Source organism: Cyprinus carpio, unplaced genomic scaffold (assembly GCF_018340385.1).
Source record: "Cyprinus carpio isolate SPL01 unplaced genomic scaffold, ASM1834038v1 S000006749, whole genome shotgun sequence".
Lineage (NCBI taxonomy): Eukaryota > Metazoa > Chordata > Actinopteri > Cypriniformes > Cyprinidae > Cyprinus > Cyprinus carpio.
The window spans coordinates 664,863-680,133 of record NW_024879348.1 but is presented as its reverse complement, the minus strand read 5'-3'; the positions used below and the strand labels follow the sequence as shown (position 1 = coordinate 680,133).

General features: G+C 36.3%; 1 protein-coding gene across 1 annotated transcript in view; it reads left to right on the top strand.

Moving 5' to 3' along the window:
• LOC109071522 (ephrin-A3-like) overlaps positions 1-11,297 on the top strand; it is a 46,646-nt gene extending 35,349 nt beyond the window's left edge. Inside the window, exons 2-5 of the mRNA XM_042755794.1 lie at positions 37-498; positions 3,421-3,486; positions 5,388-5,459; positions 9,427-11,297. Of these exons, the coding sequence (XP_042611728.1) occupies positions 37-498; positions 3,421-3,486; positions 5,388-5,459; positions 9,427-9,545 (719 nt within the window). The 3' untranslated portion in view covers positions 9,546-11,297. The remainder of the gene's footprint in view (positions 1-36; positions 499-3,420; positions 3,487-5,387; positions 5,460-9,426) is intronic.
• Positions 11,298-15,271: the final 3,974 nt, after the last annotated feature.

Below are 15,271 nucleotides of genomic sequence, written 5' to 3'. Positions count from 1 at the left end.
CAAGCAGGACTTATACGTTTTAAAAAGGTCAATGAGATAAATCTACCACTATTCCTCCATTTTCCTATCTGTCCATAAGAAAATCCAAAGAATATGACACTGATGCCACTCGAATAGCAAAAACACTGTACTCTTATGGTAATGTTTTGTTTGTTTCTCTTTTTCCCCTTCCTTCCTTCCTCTCTCTTTCTTTCAGCTTGCGGAGAGAGGGCTACACCGTACAAGTCAGCGTTAACGACTACCTGGACATCTACTGTCCACACTACAACCAGAGTCAGCGGGGGGCGCTAGAGCGTGGTGTGGCTGAGCAGTACGTTCTCTATATGGTCAGTTACCGGGGCTATCGCACCTGCGACCCGCAGATGGGCTTCAAACGCTGGGAGTGCAACCGGCCGCATGCCCCCCACACGCCAATTAAATTCTCGGAGAAATTCCAACGTTACAGCGCCTTCTCGCTAGGCTATGAATTCAACGTGGGTCATGAGTACTACTATATATGTGAGTATTTGTCGCTTTCTAACATTCTTTTTTTTACAGTTTGTTATTTTGTATGTTTAATTTTTAGGACAGAGCATCAGAGTCACAAACCTCAAAATCTCACTGATGTATTAAGATTCTGTTGATTAAGAAAAGGAATAGTAATTTAAAAATGTTTAAAATCATATACATTCACAAGTCATATCAGTTACCTAATAAAAGCTGTTTTATTTTACATTAAGTGGGGCGACATGTACAGTAGGTTGGTATGCAATGTTATTTTAGTGTCACTGACATACTTTTATCGTTTTTTAGTATTTAGAATAAGTTTTGATTTTTTTGCATTTTCCATTTTTATTTTTATTTTTGTTAAAGTTTTAGTGTGTTTTTGTCTTTTTTTAGTTATTTTTGTTTCAGTTATTATTTTACTGCATTAACTTAATGTTGCTTTGACAACTAGCTGAAGTAAATAAGTTTGTTTTGTACATTTGATTTAATTTCAGTTAACATTTTAATTTCAGTTTTTTTATTCTTTTAGTTATTAATATAATAATAACCCTGCTAGTATATTCACATGACCAGCCAAATATGAAAGTAACTAAGTTCAACTTAACAAATTAAATAAGTAAGCTTAATAAGTACCTAAGTGTCCATCCAAGGAAAAAAATATAATTTGTGAGACAAAAAAATTGAATTTTGCAATAATGTTTTGCAAGTAAAGCAACTTTTTGAATTGCCTTCAAGAGAAGAAAAATCCCCCATTTTGGAGTAATTTGCTCAAAATAGAAATGTAAATCAGAGCCAGTGGGGAAGCCATTTTTATAAAACGTAATAAATCACACATTGAAGAATTAAATTTTTGCTAGCAATCTTCGGCAGATGCTTCATGCCTTAAACAGCATACTAGAACATTCTGGAAGGTGATACTAGACTTAATCAGAGTAAATTAATCAGTTACATGACTCAAAAGTCTAATCTTTATTTTTGACACATTAAGGGAATTTATTCAGTAATTGGGTTGCAGTTAAATGTTTATGAGGATTGTTTTCTAACTAAAATAAGAGTTTATACTCGAGCAAGTCTGTACGATGTGTGCACATTCTGCAAATAGAAGAAAAGAGGAGAGAATCTAAATGTTTCTATTTACAATTTTTTATGCAGCATCCCAATATTTGCATAAGAGTATGTGGATGGAAATCTGGTGGCACGCTATCACAGAAAATACTTCAGACTTGGTCCTCAGTTTGTAAAAACAAGCAAACAATAGAAGTATCTGGGGCAAACGTTGCACAATTACAAATGGATTTCTGTCAACAAACTCAGGTGCAAGTCGAAATTATTTCTGTGGTTATTGACAGCTTGCCACAGATGCTGTCCATAGAGCTTAACTTGTATTTAACATAATCATCCTTTAAAGTGTTCTTTAGCTGGCAAGTTCCAGGTTGCAGTAAGCTTACTTTATCTAAACTCCACTGACAGAAAAGGTTATTACACAGGCATAGGCATACTACTGAGCAGATGGAGGTTTAGTGCTTTGTTCAAGGGGACATTGTTAGCAGAAGTGCCTTGGCAGGATCCTCCTTTTCATGATGTGGCGATTGTAGTGCCGAGCCAATCATGGCCCTTCCTGTCATGGAGTTTTTTGAGTTAGGAATAAAGGGAGTGAGAACTTTCTGCGTGAGCGTCATTATGTGCAGGGTTACAGATAAGTCATACAGATGCGGTTAACAAAAGAAACTTGTGAAGAAAACAATTTGCGACCCCAGTGATCGTCTTTAAAAGGCTTTATTGTTACGAAGTGGTGGTTTGAAGCAAGGTGGCGAGTTATTTCAAACACAACCGTGTTTCATTCATTTTTTACCAAATCACAACTGAGAATAAAAAAAGCTCCTGAGGACAGGCACAAATGCATCACTCCCAGCAGCCCATTTGCTCTCAAAACTGCCTTGTTGGTGAAAAAGGGACGGCTTCGTCATCCAGAGGAGCTTGTTATCGGTATATGGGCGTTATGGGCGGCCGCCGATCATCAGTCTTTCTGGCATTTGGGTCAATCACTACCAATTAGAGTGCACTCGTTTTGATTGAAAACTTTTTTAATGCCGGCTATAAACCGAGTGTTAATAGAGCATTGCTAATGATGATTTTCTGATGCATGTCCCACCTAATGCTAATAGTCGTCTTCATTAGTGCAGTCTGTAGGCAGGTTATTAGCGATAGCATGACAACTATTTGGTATTGAAAAATGGTATCACACTCAAACATTTCTATGATAACGTGGCCCATGTGTATATCAACCTGAATACAGGAAACGATATCTTTGTCTGAGCTCAGGGGAGTTCATTTGGGGCCAATTCATCAATCACAGATGGTATCTGCAGCTTGTGGAAATGGATAATTTAATAAACGTACACCGTATCTGTTTAGATCAATGTTATTTATTTAGTGTTTTATCTCAGCAGAAGGAGCTTTGCCTTGGATACCTTAAAGGGACTGTACCGTTTGCTTTGCTCTTTTGAAATAAAGCGTAGAGACACTTTAAACCAGGCTGCTACTCATTTCATATGCAAAGTTAGTTATTCTGTGCTCATTTACGTAAGGAAGATTTAAAGGTACAGTAGCGAAAACAACTTGTTTAATTCTAATGGTCAGAGTAGGGATGGAAATGGTCACAAAATATTTCTGTCATCATTTACCATCAAGTTTGTCTTCATTTTGTTATAATTTACACTCAAGTTGTTCCAAACAGTTTCTGGTACCCATTGACTTCCATAGTAGGGAAAAATACTATGGAACAACATTCTTCAAAATATCTTACAATGTGAGGTTGTACATAGTAAGTTAGTAAGTTAGTATTACATTCAGATCCTAAAAGTGATGTCAGTGCATGTCATTGTCCAGGAGGTGGCAGTATGTTAATGTTTGTGCTGTCATGTGTTATTGCAGCCACACCAATCCATCACCATGGACACAGCTGTTTAAGACTGCGGGTGTTTGTCTGCTGTTCTACAGGTGAGTGACATCACACACACACAGAAACAAAAAGCATGCAAACCACAAGTGAAGGTTGTGATGATGGGTTTAATGTGTGTTTGTGTGTGAGCAAACTATGTTCAGAACTTAATGCTTGAACACGTTCTGTGGCCTCTTTGATCACAGACGTGTGGAGAGCTCCTCTCATCCCCTGCTCTCTCTTTCAGTTTCTCTTGTCACACTTTGCTCTCTTTTTCTTTGATATCATAACAAATATCACAACACAAGTTTATTTACATTAATCACTGATAATTCCCAGTTACACGTGTTTATGTTTTTGTAAATGCTTTGTTTACATACTGTACATAATTATCTTTCAAGTTTGAATGAGTGATGTGTATAAAAAAAGAATAGCAAGAAAATGTGAATTTAATTTAAAAATGTAAACTCAATATTAAGGCGGTAAATACGTATATGCATTTTGCAATAAACAAAAGCATGCCATGCCATAGCAGGTTTTATTTTTTATTTTATTTTTTGAGTATTATAAAAACACTATATGAAAAAAACTGACTGAAAATTAGAAAATATTTGCCCTAATTCCCTCTATATGAGTTTCACCAATCTTCATAAATGTATTTATTTATTTATTTATATTAATACTAAGAAAAATTCTAAGACCAGCTTTTTTTTAAATGCAAAGTCCATCTAATTTATTATCTTAATACAGAGTTTATGCATCACTTGTTCGAGCTTCTGCAAATTACCAAGATTTTATTGTTGTTGTTTTGTTATTTAATACAAGGACATTTGTTCATTTTTAAAAGAATTGTTCACCCAAAAATGAAAATTGGTAACATTTTACTGTAGGGACCAAGTCACACTAACATATAGTTGCTTATAATCATGCATATTACTAGCACACTGGCTATTTATTAGTTCTTATAAAGCACATATTCTGCATGACTGTATTCTACACCCTTTATTTTACCCAATACCTAAACTTAACAACTAGCTTACTAAGCAGTAGTTAAGGGTTTATTGAGTAAAAAAGTCACAGTTAATAGTTAATTAATATCGAAAATTGGACCTTAAACTAAAGTGTGACCTGAACAGTTTCTTTATCAAAACCAGATTTGATGAAATTTAGCATTACAGTACATCACTTGCTCACTAGTGGATCCTTTGTAGTGAATGGGTGCCATCAGAATGAGAGTCCAAACAGCTGATAAAAACATAACAATAATCCACAAGTAATCCACATGATTTCAGTCCATCAATTAATGTCTGGTGAAGTCTGCTTTTTTTAAAATAAACAAATCCATCATTGAGGCTTTTTAATATTAAACAATTGCTTCTGACTGTAATCTGTAATAATTGTTCTTCCAGTGAACAAAAGTACATCCCCTATTGCTCTCAAACCATCAAAACCTCATTGACATATTTGTTTAGAATTGATTTTGGACTGTTTTTCACATGTAAAATGTGCTTGATATGTACATATATCTCTCCTGATTCAGATGAAATGACTTCGACTGGAGAGAGCAATATTTTATGAATAGAGGACTCATTTGAATTTAAAAACATCTCTTGATGAATTTGTTTATTGCAAACGCAGCTTTTCGTTTCACAAGGTTAGTTGATGGACCAGAGTTGTGTGGATTACTTGTGGATTATTGTGATGTTTTTATCAGCTGTTTGGACTCTCATTCTGACGGCACCCATTCACTGCAGAGGATCCATTGGTGAGCAAGTGATGGAATGCTACATTTATCCAAATCTGTTCTGATAAAGAAACAAACTCATGTATATCTTAAATGGCCTGAGGTTGAGTAAATGTTAAGAAAATGTTCATTTTTGGGGTAAACAATGCCTTAAGTGTCCAAATAGTCATTGAGACCACTGTCTACACTCAGATCATGTGTTTTTCTCTGCTCCAGCCTCTAATGCAGATGACGACTCTAACCAGAGTCCACCTGACTACACTGTCACACCCAAACTACATGACATTGGTAAGTGAACACACACAAACATGTGAATCCTGCACAAACATTGGCTTTTAGTATTTAACACAAATGTTCATTTGCTCTCAGAAATATGTTTGTTTTAATCTGCCTCGTGAGCATCTGAAATTCCTCATAAAAGCCAGGATGAACATTAGGCCAGATAACGTCCTGTGACCAGGGGATGGCCAGTAACAAACAAATGAATGCATTTATCCATTCTCTCATTTTTTGTTTTCTCATTCTTACTTAAATATTGTTTTTATTCTGAGAAATCGAGCTGTAAATGTGCAGTGACCATTATGAATGCATCTGAAATGTCCAGCGAATACCCAGAAACCCAAGTTCACATCAGGTCCACAGGAAGGATCATCCAGACACACTGTGGGATGCACAGCTTGGCTCAACGCCCACATGCTCTTGACAAAACACATAACAAAACAAATAGCTTGCACTTTACATTGCCCTAGGCATCCAAAAGCACTCTAGCAGTAGGTCTCTCTGTAGTGTGTGTGCGCGTGTAATGCACAGGCCATTAAAATGGAAACTGATTCTTGTATCCATTTATGAAACACACAAACCACATGAACAAATGACCCTCTGTTTGTACACAGACCCTCCTGCTTCTAAAGCTGTAGCAGTCTTGAAAACTAAGTTTTACTTTGTTTTCTGTCAACAGCTCCATAATACCATCATTTGTGCTGACGCTGCATTAAAACATTCATTCTGCTTAAGTCTGTGCATAGCACACATTATATAGTGCGTTCCAGTCAAGGATTATCTTCGATGAATCAGATATGATAAGATAGGGTTACGGATGTCAAAAAAGCAATGGATAATCACTCTTCTGAAAAGACTTCCAAAGTTTAACACAGTCTTAGAGACCCAGGAGACCTGATGTTTCTTATTTCAGCTTGCCAAGTCACAGAGAAAGAAGTTCTGTGCTAGTTCCAGGCAAAAAGGTGAAACAGCTAAAAGTTAAAGATTTTTTTTTTTGGCTTTTTCCTCTTTATTTGGCTAAAAGGCTACTGTAGACATATCTATAAATAATTGACAAGTTGTTGGGTGACCATACAGCCTATTTTTCCAAGACATGTCCTGTTTGGGGGTTCTAAATTGCTGAAAATGTATGGGATTTGGCTTTGTTTGTTTTTTGTTTTTTGTTTTTTGTTTTATTGATGTGCTCTCTACAGTTCCTATACATTATATGTGCATGTATTTGCATTGCTTTTGATCGTTCTCTGTAGATCCCACCTTCTTGCACACCTCCAATGGTCAATTATGTAAAAAGACTGCACACTATTTCTCAAATGACTTTTCAGGCATTACCTTCAGCAAGTATTAAAAAACAATAGCAAAACAAAGGCAAAACCCAGACATTTTAGGCAATTTAGAAATCCTGGCCAGGACTTGTCCAAGAAAAAGAAGATGCCCTAGTGAGTGGAATCAGACCATGGATCCAGTAGAGGTTTTAGTCTATTGTTTCACCCTGTTGACCATTGTTGTGAGCCCAATTAATTGCCATTTTACACTGGCAAATTATGCTTCTGCTATTTTAATTATAAAATAGCACATTTCCTATACAGCCCATGCCACATTATTGATTTTGCATATTGTTGTGTGGTCATGAAAGTTAAAAAAAACAATGGACAAAAAGCATATTGGTGTCCATCCAGTGTTTTTGTATGCAATATCACAAGAAAACTGGCTACTGGAATGTATTCATTTTATGTATTTTATGTATTGACAGTTCTCTCAAATGTGTAGAAAGTGCTGTTTTATTTTATTTAGCATTATGGCCGTTTTTCACATGAAATTCACACACTTAAAAAGATACTGTTGTTTTTACAAAATAAAACTGGCAGCTGTGGTTGCCAGAATAATTCAGTAAAAAATACAGTAAAAATGTAAACTTTTTTACAGAAAATTTAAACTAGTCAATCCATCAGCCATTTTCTGCTGAATTAACATAACATGTCCTATCCCAATAAAAGGTGTAAAATGCCATAAATATAACTAAAAAAAAAAAAATACAGTGCAGCTTGGATTCACAGCTAGAACATTTTTGTTTACTTATGCACTTTAAACAATTCTGGTACAGTGTTGCATCAGCATTTATTGTCCAACGTCAAATCTGTGTCCTTAAGCAAACCTAGTTAGGGTATAAGACTTTATTTGTTTGACAGGAATGTTTTTCCAGACCCAGTAAAAGATGTTGATCCAGGAACACATCCTACTTTGTCACACACAGCGCAGAACCAGTCCAGTTGGATTTTTACCCTACAAGCATCAACAATAACAAATTGCAGACATTTCCATAATGTGTTGACCCAGCTCCGCTGATACGTCCATTGAGCTGTGTGTATATGTTCAATCACGTCTACTATCACAGCAGACTGTTTAACCTCTGACTGCCGGAGCGTCCTTTATCAACATCCAGCATGGCTGCTGCAGATAAGAAATGTCACACATTCTTTGTTTATTTCTCTCTGATATTCTTCTCAGTCTTCTCTCAATTATATCTCCTGTTTTAATAGATAAGATTTCTCTCTCACTATCTCTCCTCTTCTCTACTGCTTTTATTTCCTCTTTTCTCTGTCTCTCTCTTTCTAAGTGATTATTTTCATCATCAATAACCCTTGTAGAATGTTATAGAGCTTTGGGGCCAGTAATAATACAGGAAATGAATGGATGAGTTTTATCTTCCTTATATTTGGAGAAGACTGTGGGGAAACCATTACAGTTGCTGTAGGTAATGACATTACTCAAAGAGGAATCATTATTCCCCTGCTCCCTTTTGTCATTTGCTGATGTTTAGTAGGTGATAATTTAGCATCTATGTCAACGTCTAACTTTAAGGTACAACTTTTTTTCCTTTGGTTCCTGTTGCTTAATGGTAAATGCATGTGTTCTTGACACTGAGCCATGGTGCTCATGTGAGGTATGCAGGTTTGATTCCAGCTTAGAGTGATGTTCCCATCACATTCTCATTCCCTCACTCTTTTTTCAATCATTTCCAACCTTTCCATTGAATACCCTGCTGATAAGATTAGCCTAACATGATGGAAATATGAATAAACAGCTACAGTTAACATTTCTCATTGTGATTTTTAGATATACATCTGTATGATGTCACAGTCTTTGGATATTTTGTAATATTTCTTTAGCCTTTTTCTTTATCAAACAGAATGGATGAGTCAGTCAGTGCATTTCTTTATCAAACAGAATGGAATATTGTTCATTTCAGTCTTGTTTTTGAAACATTTCAATTAGAGAATGGATGTGGTATTGGTTTCCACCTCAGAGTACAACATAAAATCAGCAATTGTGAGAAAGTTTGAAATAAGAAATAAAATAATTTTGTAGGCTATAAAATCACATTTTATATACTACTATTCAAAAGTTTGGAGTCAGTAAGAGTTCAGTGTCACATGATCCTTCAGAAAGCATTCTAATATGCTAATATGCTTATTTGCTGCTCAAGAAACATTTCTTATTATCAATGCTTCACATTTTGGTGGAAACCATGATACTTCATAAATCACTGATAAGCTACTACTAAATATTGTAGGAATTTTATTTTCTGTAAAGTTGCTTTGCAATGATTTGTATCGTAAAAATGCTATACAAATAAACTTGAATTGAATTGGATTGAATAGAAAGTTCAACAATATTAATTTAAAACTTTTGTAAAATTATAAATATCTTCACTTTCATTTGTCATTGATCAGTTTAATGCAATCTTGCTGAATTTAATGTATTAACTTCTTTAAAAAAAGGTATATATTTTTGAACATTTTACTCTGAGGCAACTTATATAGTTTTGTAAACTTTTTATCTGTATAAAAAAAAGGTTTTAGATGCTCACTAACTTTTTTCCTTCCTTCCTTCCTTCCTTCCTTCTTTCTTTCTTTCTTTCTTTCTTTCTTTCTTTCTTTCTTTCTTTCTTTCTTTGATCTCTCTTTCTCTCTCTCAGACGAGTTTAACCCTGAGATCCCTAAACTGGAGAAGAGCGTCAGCGGCAGCAGTCCGTCTGGAGACCGACTGTTAATCACTGTGGCGACGCTTCTCCTCGCTGCTCTCCTCGTGTCCTAGCAACCGTCTCTCTCTCTCTCTCTCTCTCTGACATTTCTGAGCCAGCAGTCCCGAGCGCTCCAAGAAAAAGATCGTCTTTCGTTCAACCTGTGCGGGAGATTATCCAATCAGAACAGATTAACCACTAGTCGAGCCCTAAACGTGGGAGCTAATTGTAGATCTACCGCACCCAAATAGTGGCCTTTGTCTCCACAATTTTGGACCTTATGAATAAGGATGACATGCATTGATTTTAGAACTTGCCTTTGTGATGGAACGTTCACTCTTCTCAAACAAAAAAAAAGTGAATCCGGTTAGACAGTGAGGTCTCTGCCTCTAGCTAGGTCTGTTCTCATCTTCAATGAACCTATCCAGACTGGGGCAGCTCTTGAAGTGGACATTTTGGGATTGACATGAGCTCAAATGCGTCATAGTGGTCAGTGCTTTGACCGCTGGATCTCAGCTGAGGGACTCAAGGAGTATTGGAGACCTTTGATCCTGTCTTAACATTCTGTCACAACCCATACCTATGTGACTGCGATATGTGTCAGTAATTGATAGTTCTGCAGCAGAGATCAATAAAACTCATTTGCCAGTCACTAAGTTCAGGTGTTAGGCTTATGAATCGTTCACAGAAAGGCACGGCTGCTGTTTCTGCTAGTCGCCGGGCTGGAGTCTCGTCTGCAAGCTGTAATGCGAACGCTTTCCATCTAGTTTCCTAGTTCCATTGCTGAACTTGGAAACTAGAGGCACATTTATCGGTCAGAGACCATCACTTTTGTACATTGTGTGACCGAAAAAGTTTGGTCATCAAGCAGCGCACATAATGAAAGAGAATCGGACCGTCTGAACGGTAGATGATAGATAGACTTCTGTTTGCTGTAATATGTACGTGTCATCATCGGGAGGTACTGGATTGCCACTGATTAGCATAGTGGCCATTTTTTAAGAGCGGTCAAGTCGTAAACTGCAATTCGCTGTTTTATATCGATGAATTGCGATGCAGAAGTAGTTTTTACCGTACAAAACATATTTAACTGCTCTTTGAGTATGTTACTTTATATACTTAATTTATTGAGTTATTTATTGATCATTTGATCCTTTTTTGAAACTTTGTGAGTTTTTGTCTGCTTTCTTGAGGGATCTTTCCTCATCTTTGCTAATGCCAAATTATTTAGTTTGTTTTTGTTCATTTCATGGCCTTTATTTCTGTTCATGTGCCAGCAAATTGAGTCACAACTCATACAGTAGTTACAAAAAAAAATCTTCATCCATTGCTCTCAGTTGAAATAGGTGCATTTTCTTCATAAGGAGAGTCATTATTATAGGACAGTGTCAGATTGTTGTAGTCTATATTGGTGGGCGGGGCTGGGAGGGCATTTAGGGAGGGGTTTCTCAAAAAGGGTGGGGCTTCAATGCAGTAATGGAATGAGTAAGCATTCCTCAGACCGCTGCAGACAATGTCAAGAGTGAATGTCTATGTAAATGTGTCTGCGTATGTGTCTTATGAGTGTGCACTTTACAAAGGGATCGTATGAAAGCGTGCGCGTTTTGGCATTTTCATATGCATTAAGATACACATTTGTAGGATTTAAATACTCAAGCTTGCGTGAGAGTTTGGCTGGTGAGAGCGGGGCGGGCGAGAACGAAAGCATTTATCATTGTTGGAAACAACAGTACCAATCGTGTTTACGTTAGAATGATTACAAACATGTAAATGAATCATGAATGACAATTACCAGAATGAAACTTAATAAACCATTCTTATTTTAACAGTCTGACTGTTTTTCTTATTGTCTGCAGGTTGCCTTCAGAGCATTTCTGAATCGTAATCTGCATGACGTGATTCTGACATGATGTTTTGTGTAAATATGTGTGCACTGACTGACTCATCCAAATATTTTGTTTGTGCTTTTAAAGTTTTGTTTCATTACTATTTGTTGACACTCATTTTTACCAGTACATCTGTCTCGTTTTTATCTCTCCATCTGTGTTCTGCACTTTGTCTCTCGTTCTTATTTTATCTTCTCTGTTTCACACCCAGACATACTCATTCACATTCAGCTAGACCAAACACTCGTCTGTCTCCTCAGGTAAAAGGTTCCTGATGAGAATCTGACCTCAGAAATTCCATGAACCACGAACGCTACTTCTCTTACGACACACAAATCAAAACCTTCAAGGTGCCCATCATTAGAGAACACACACATAGTCACAAACACAACATAAAACACTCCACTGACAGTCCTGGGAAGATGCAGTGGTTCTTCTCAATTTCGGCCCTTCCATCTAAGGAGAGAATGCCTCGGAGCAAAACGTGTTTGTGCACATCTGTCTGTCTTTTATTCTCTTTTTTTCATTATGTCGTTCTCTGTCTCTTCTGTTAAGTGTTGTTCAGTTCCAAGGACCTTTGAGATTAAAGGGTGATCAAGGGTAAGCAAGATTAAATCTCACATCAAACATGCCTGTTTTGATCCAACTCAACTGCACATGGTAATTGTGCAATTAAGCAGTCTAACTAATAACATGGTTGCACATTTCATAAAAGCCATTATTGGCTGTGTATTTGTGTGGATGATCCAATTTGTCAATCACACTAAAAGTTGTAATGGTAATGAGATGCCTATTCTGAGGCGTGTAAGCACGACCAGACAGAATCTGTGTAACTGATGTAGCTTCTAACAAAAAGTAAAGTTTTTAAAGTTACTTTACTTTTGATAAAGTAACTTCTAAACAATTTACTAACACACAAGGGTGTTGAATATTGGGTATTTGTAATTAGTGTGGATCTGCCTTTAAGCAACTTGTGTAAAGGAGCTCACAGCTGACTTCCTTCAGGCGACACATATGCTGCTCCTCGACCTCCCAGATTGTGGTGGCATCACATCATTCTGAGTGCTTTATCTTGCAGAGTTATAGCAGGAATTCATTAAATAGATAAGAATAAAAGATCTAAATATATGAAAGGATAAGTTGCAGAGGGAATGATTTTAAACACTTGACTAAGCATTTGAATTTGGTGTTGCTTTTTTTTTTTTTGTTCAATTTTATATTCAAATTTAGTATAATTTCATAAACATACTTTTTTGTATTTTTATTTCAAGTTATATGAAAGGATACGTTGCTTTTTATGTAATTTGTAAATTATAAATAAAATATAGAATGCAGGTTTAATGATAAATCAGTCTAATACATTACCATAATTTACACCATCAGTCAATTCAACTGTAAAGAGTATGTAAAGTGTGAAAGCAATAGTGAAATTCTGACATTATTTGCCAGTACTCATCCTCTGCATATACTGTAATAATCTTTTTGTGGAGCACAAAATGTATTGTGCAGCATATCCTGACCAGTTTCCATCTAATGAATATGAATATGGAAATGTGAACATCTAAAATGCACCATTATAAAAAGTATTCCACACAACTCATTCAAAGTCAAAACGTGATAGCTATTTGTGTGGAACAAATCAGAATTGAAGTTGAAATCCATCTACTGTAGCTGTTGAATCAAATATCAGATGCACATGGAAATATGAGAGAAACAAGGCATTTGGCACTGATTTTCATCACCACACCTTATTTTCATGTTTAGAAAAGAACTGTGTGAAGATTCTACTAAATTCTCATTTTGTGGTCCACTGAAAAAATAATAATAATAATTACAGCACATGGGTTTGGAACAACATGAGTCAATAATGACAGTATTTTCATTTTTTGACCCATTCAATTTGGTTTACCATTAACTTTCAATAGTGCATTTCAATACCCTTCAAAACTTCACTCCTGAAACTAAAAGTCTTGTTGTGCAATCAGCAGCCGTGAATGAGATGATGATCTCAATCTTTGGCCTGGCATTGGTCCCGGGCACTGAGAGCTTCATTAGCCTGTGGTGTACCACCAGCGGGTGTCAGGTTCATCTGTGGCATCCAACTCCCAATTATCTTGTACCATTAACAACAATAATACTAATTATGTCTGACATTAAATGGTACAATGTCACCATTGTATTGCTTGCTGCAGACTGTATCACTTGGACAGATGGTGCAACTACCAAAGGCCACTAACAGGGATCCTGTTGTTCATTTAAATATAGAGTAAGGTCCAGTTTGGAGCAGCAGCCCTAATTACACCAAGATGGCTGCCAGATTTTGCCCATATGGATTTTGGCAATTCTTTTTTGTCAGTTCATGTTAAATGCTAATGACATGGTACCACAATGATTGTTGGCAATATTAGCACTATTGTATAGTGAGCTAAGATAAAACCATAATGCTAGATTTGCTTTGCCAACCATTTTCAGTCAGACAAGGTTTAGAAAACAAAGAGTTGAACTTTATTGTTATCCGCTTGTTTATAAAGGCAAGCTGTTAGTTGTTTTTGCAGAGCTTAATGCTAACCTGCTAATTCCCTCCATTATTTTCCTACTGTTGTATTCAGAAAGAGCTAAGCCTGACTCAGAGTCTTAGCTAATCATTTGTGTGGCCTGATTTTTGGTAGCGAGGCGTTACGACAAGTTTCAAAGTGTGCGTATTGCATGCTAATTGACTAGTATCTAGTACTAGGACTTTGACTTCATCGAAACAACCTACAAAATGGATTTAGAGTGAACACATTTTCTGGAAATCCAAGACTATTTAGTCTTAAGCAGTTCTCTGTGTGAATATAAATCACTTATTGAAGCTGTAAGGTGTAAATCTGTTTGAATGTGGCTGCTGGCATGTTCCTGAGGTGAAGATCACTCCATCTGAAAGTGTCAGTATTAAATTCCCTCTGGCTGACACTTGGCTCCAAACTGCAGCTCAGGATCAGGTGTTCCAGCTCTCCTCCCTGCCCCGCTCATTATAAGCTTAAAAATGACACCCCTCCCAGATCAATGCCTGAGAGCGCCACTTGAGGAACACAATATGAACCACTTCTAGAGTTACGGTATGTGGTCTGATTTGTGGTCTGGTAGAAGTTTTGATCACATTGTAAATCAAATCATCCTTAAAGCAACAGGTCACCCAAAAGTTTCAGCACAGGGAAAGATTTTTTGAATTGATCCTAATTTTCAATTTGTTCTTCGTACAAAATGATCACTTCAGGACACTTGGAATTTTTTTTTTTTTTTTTAACGCTAGATAATTCTTTTAATTATATGTCATAATTTATCATGGGATAATGATAAAAGATATTCAGTCGAATCTCTAAATGTTTTCTTTATGTGTGTGTGCTATTGTATCAATATTATAAACATACAATTTTTAAAGGTAAAGAATTTTTGTATTTGTTAATTTCTGTTGAAATTAGGTAGGTAGGTAGGTAGACAGACAGACAGACTAGATAGATAGATAGATAGATAGATAGATAGATAGATAGATAGATAGATAGATTACTGTTACCTTACTGAAATTGTTAACCATGATTCTTGAAAAAAAAAAAAGATGATTGCTGAACCTAAAATAATGAATGTCTGATGCTTAATGTACATTCATGTACTACTGAATGATTGTTTAGTGGTTTCATATCACTGCTGTTAGTTTGACTGAAAGAAGACAAAGTCATAAATTGGAAGTGGGACGTTTTGTTTAGCAGTCACTTTGGGTTCATTCGACATTTTCAGCATCATTAGTGCAGAGATAAACCATCTGTGTGTGTGTGTGTGTGTGTGTGTGTGTGTGTGTGTGTGTGTGTGTGTGTGTGTGTGTGTGTGTGTGTGTGTGTGTGTGTGTGTGTGTGTGGTCGGGTGATTCCCCAGTCTAG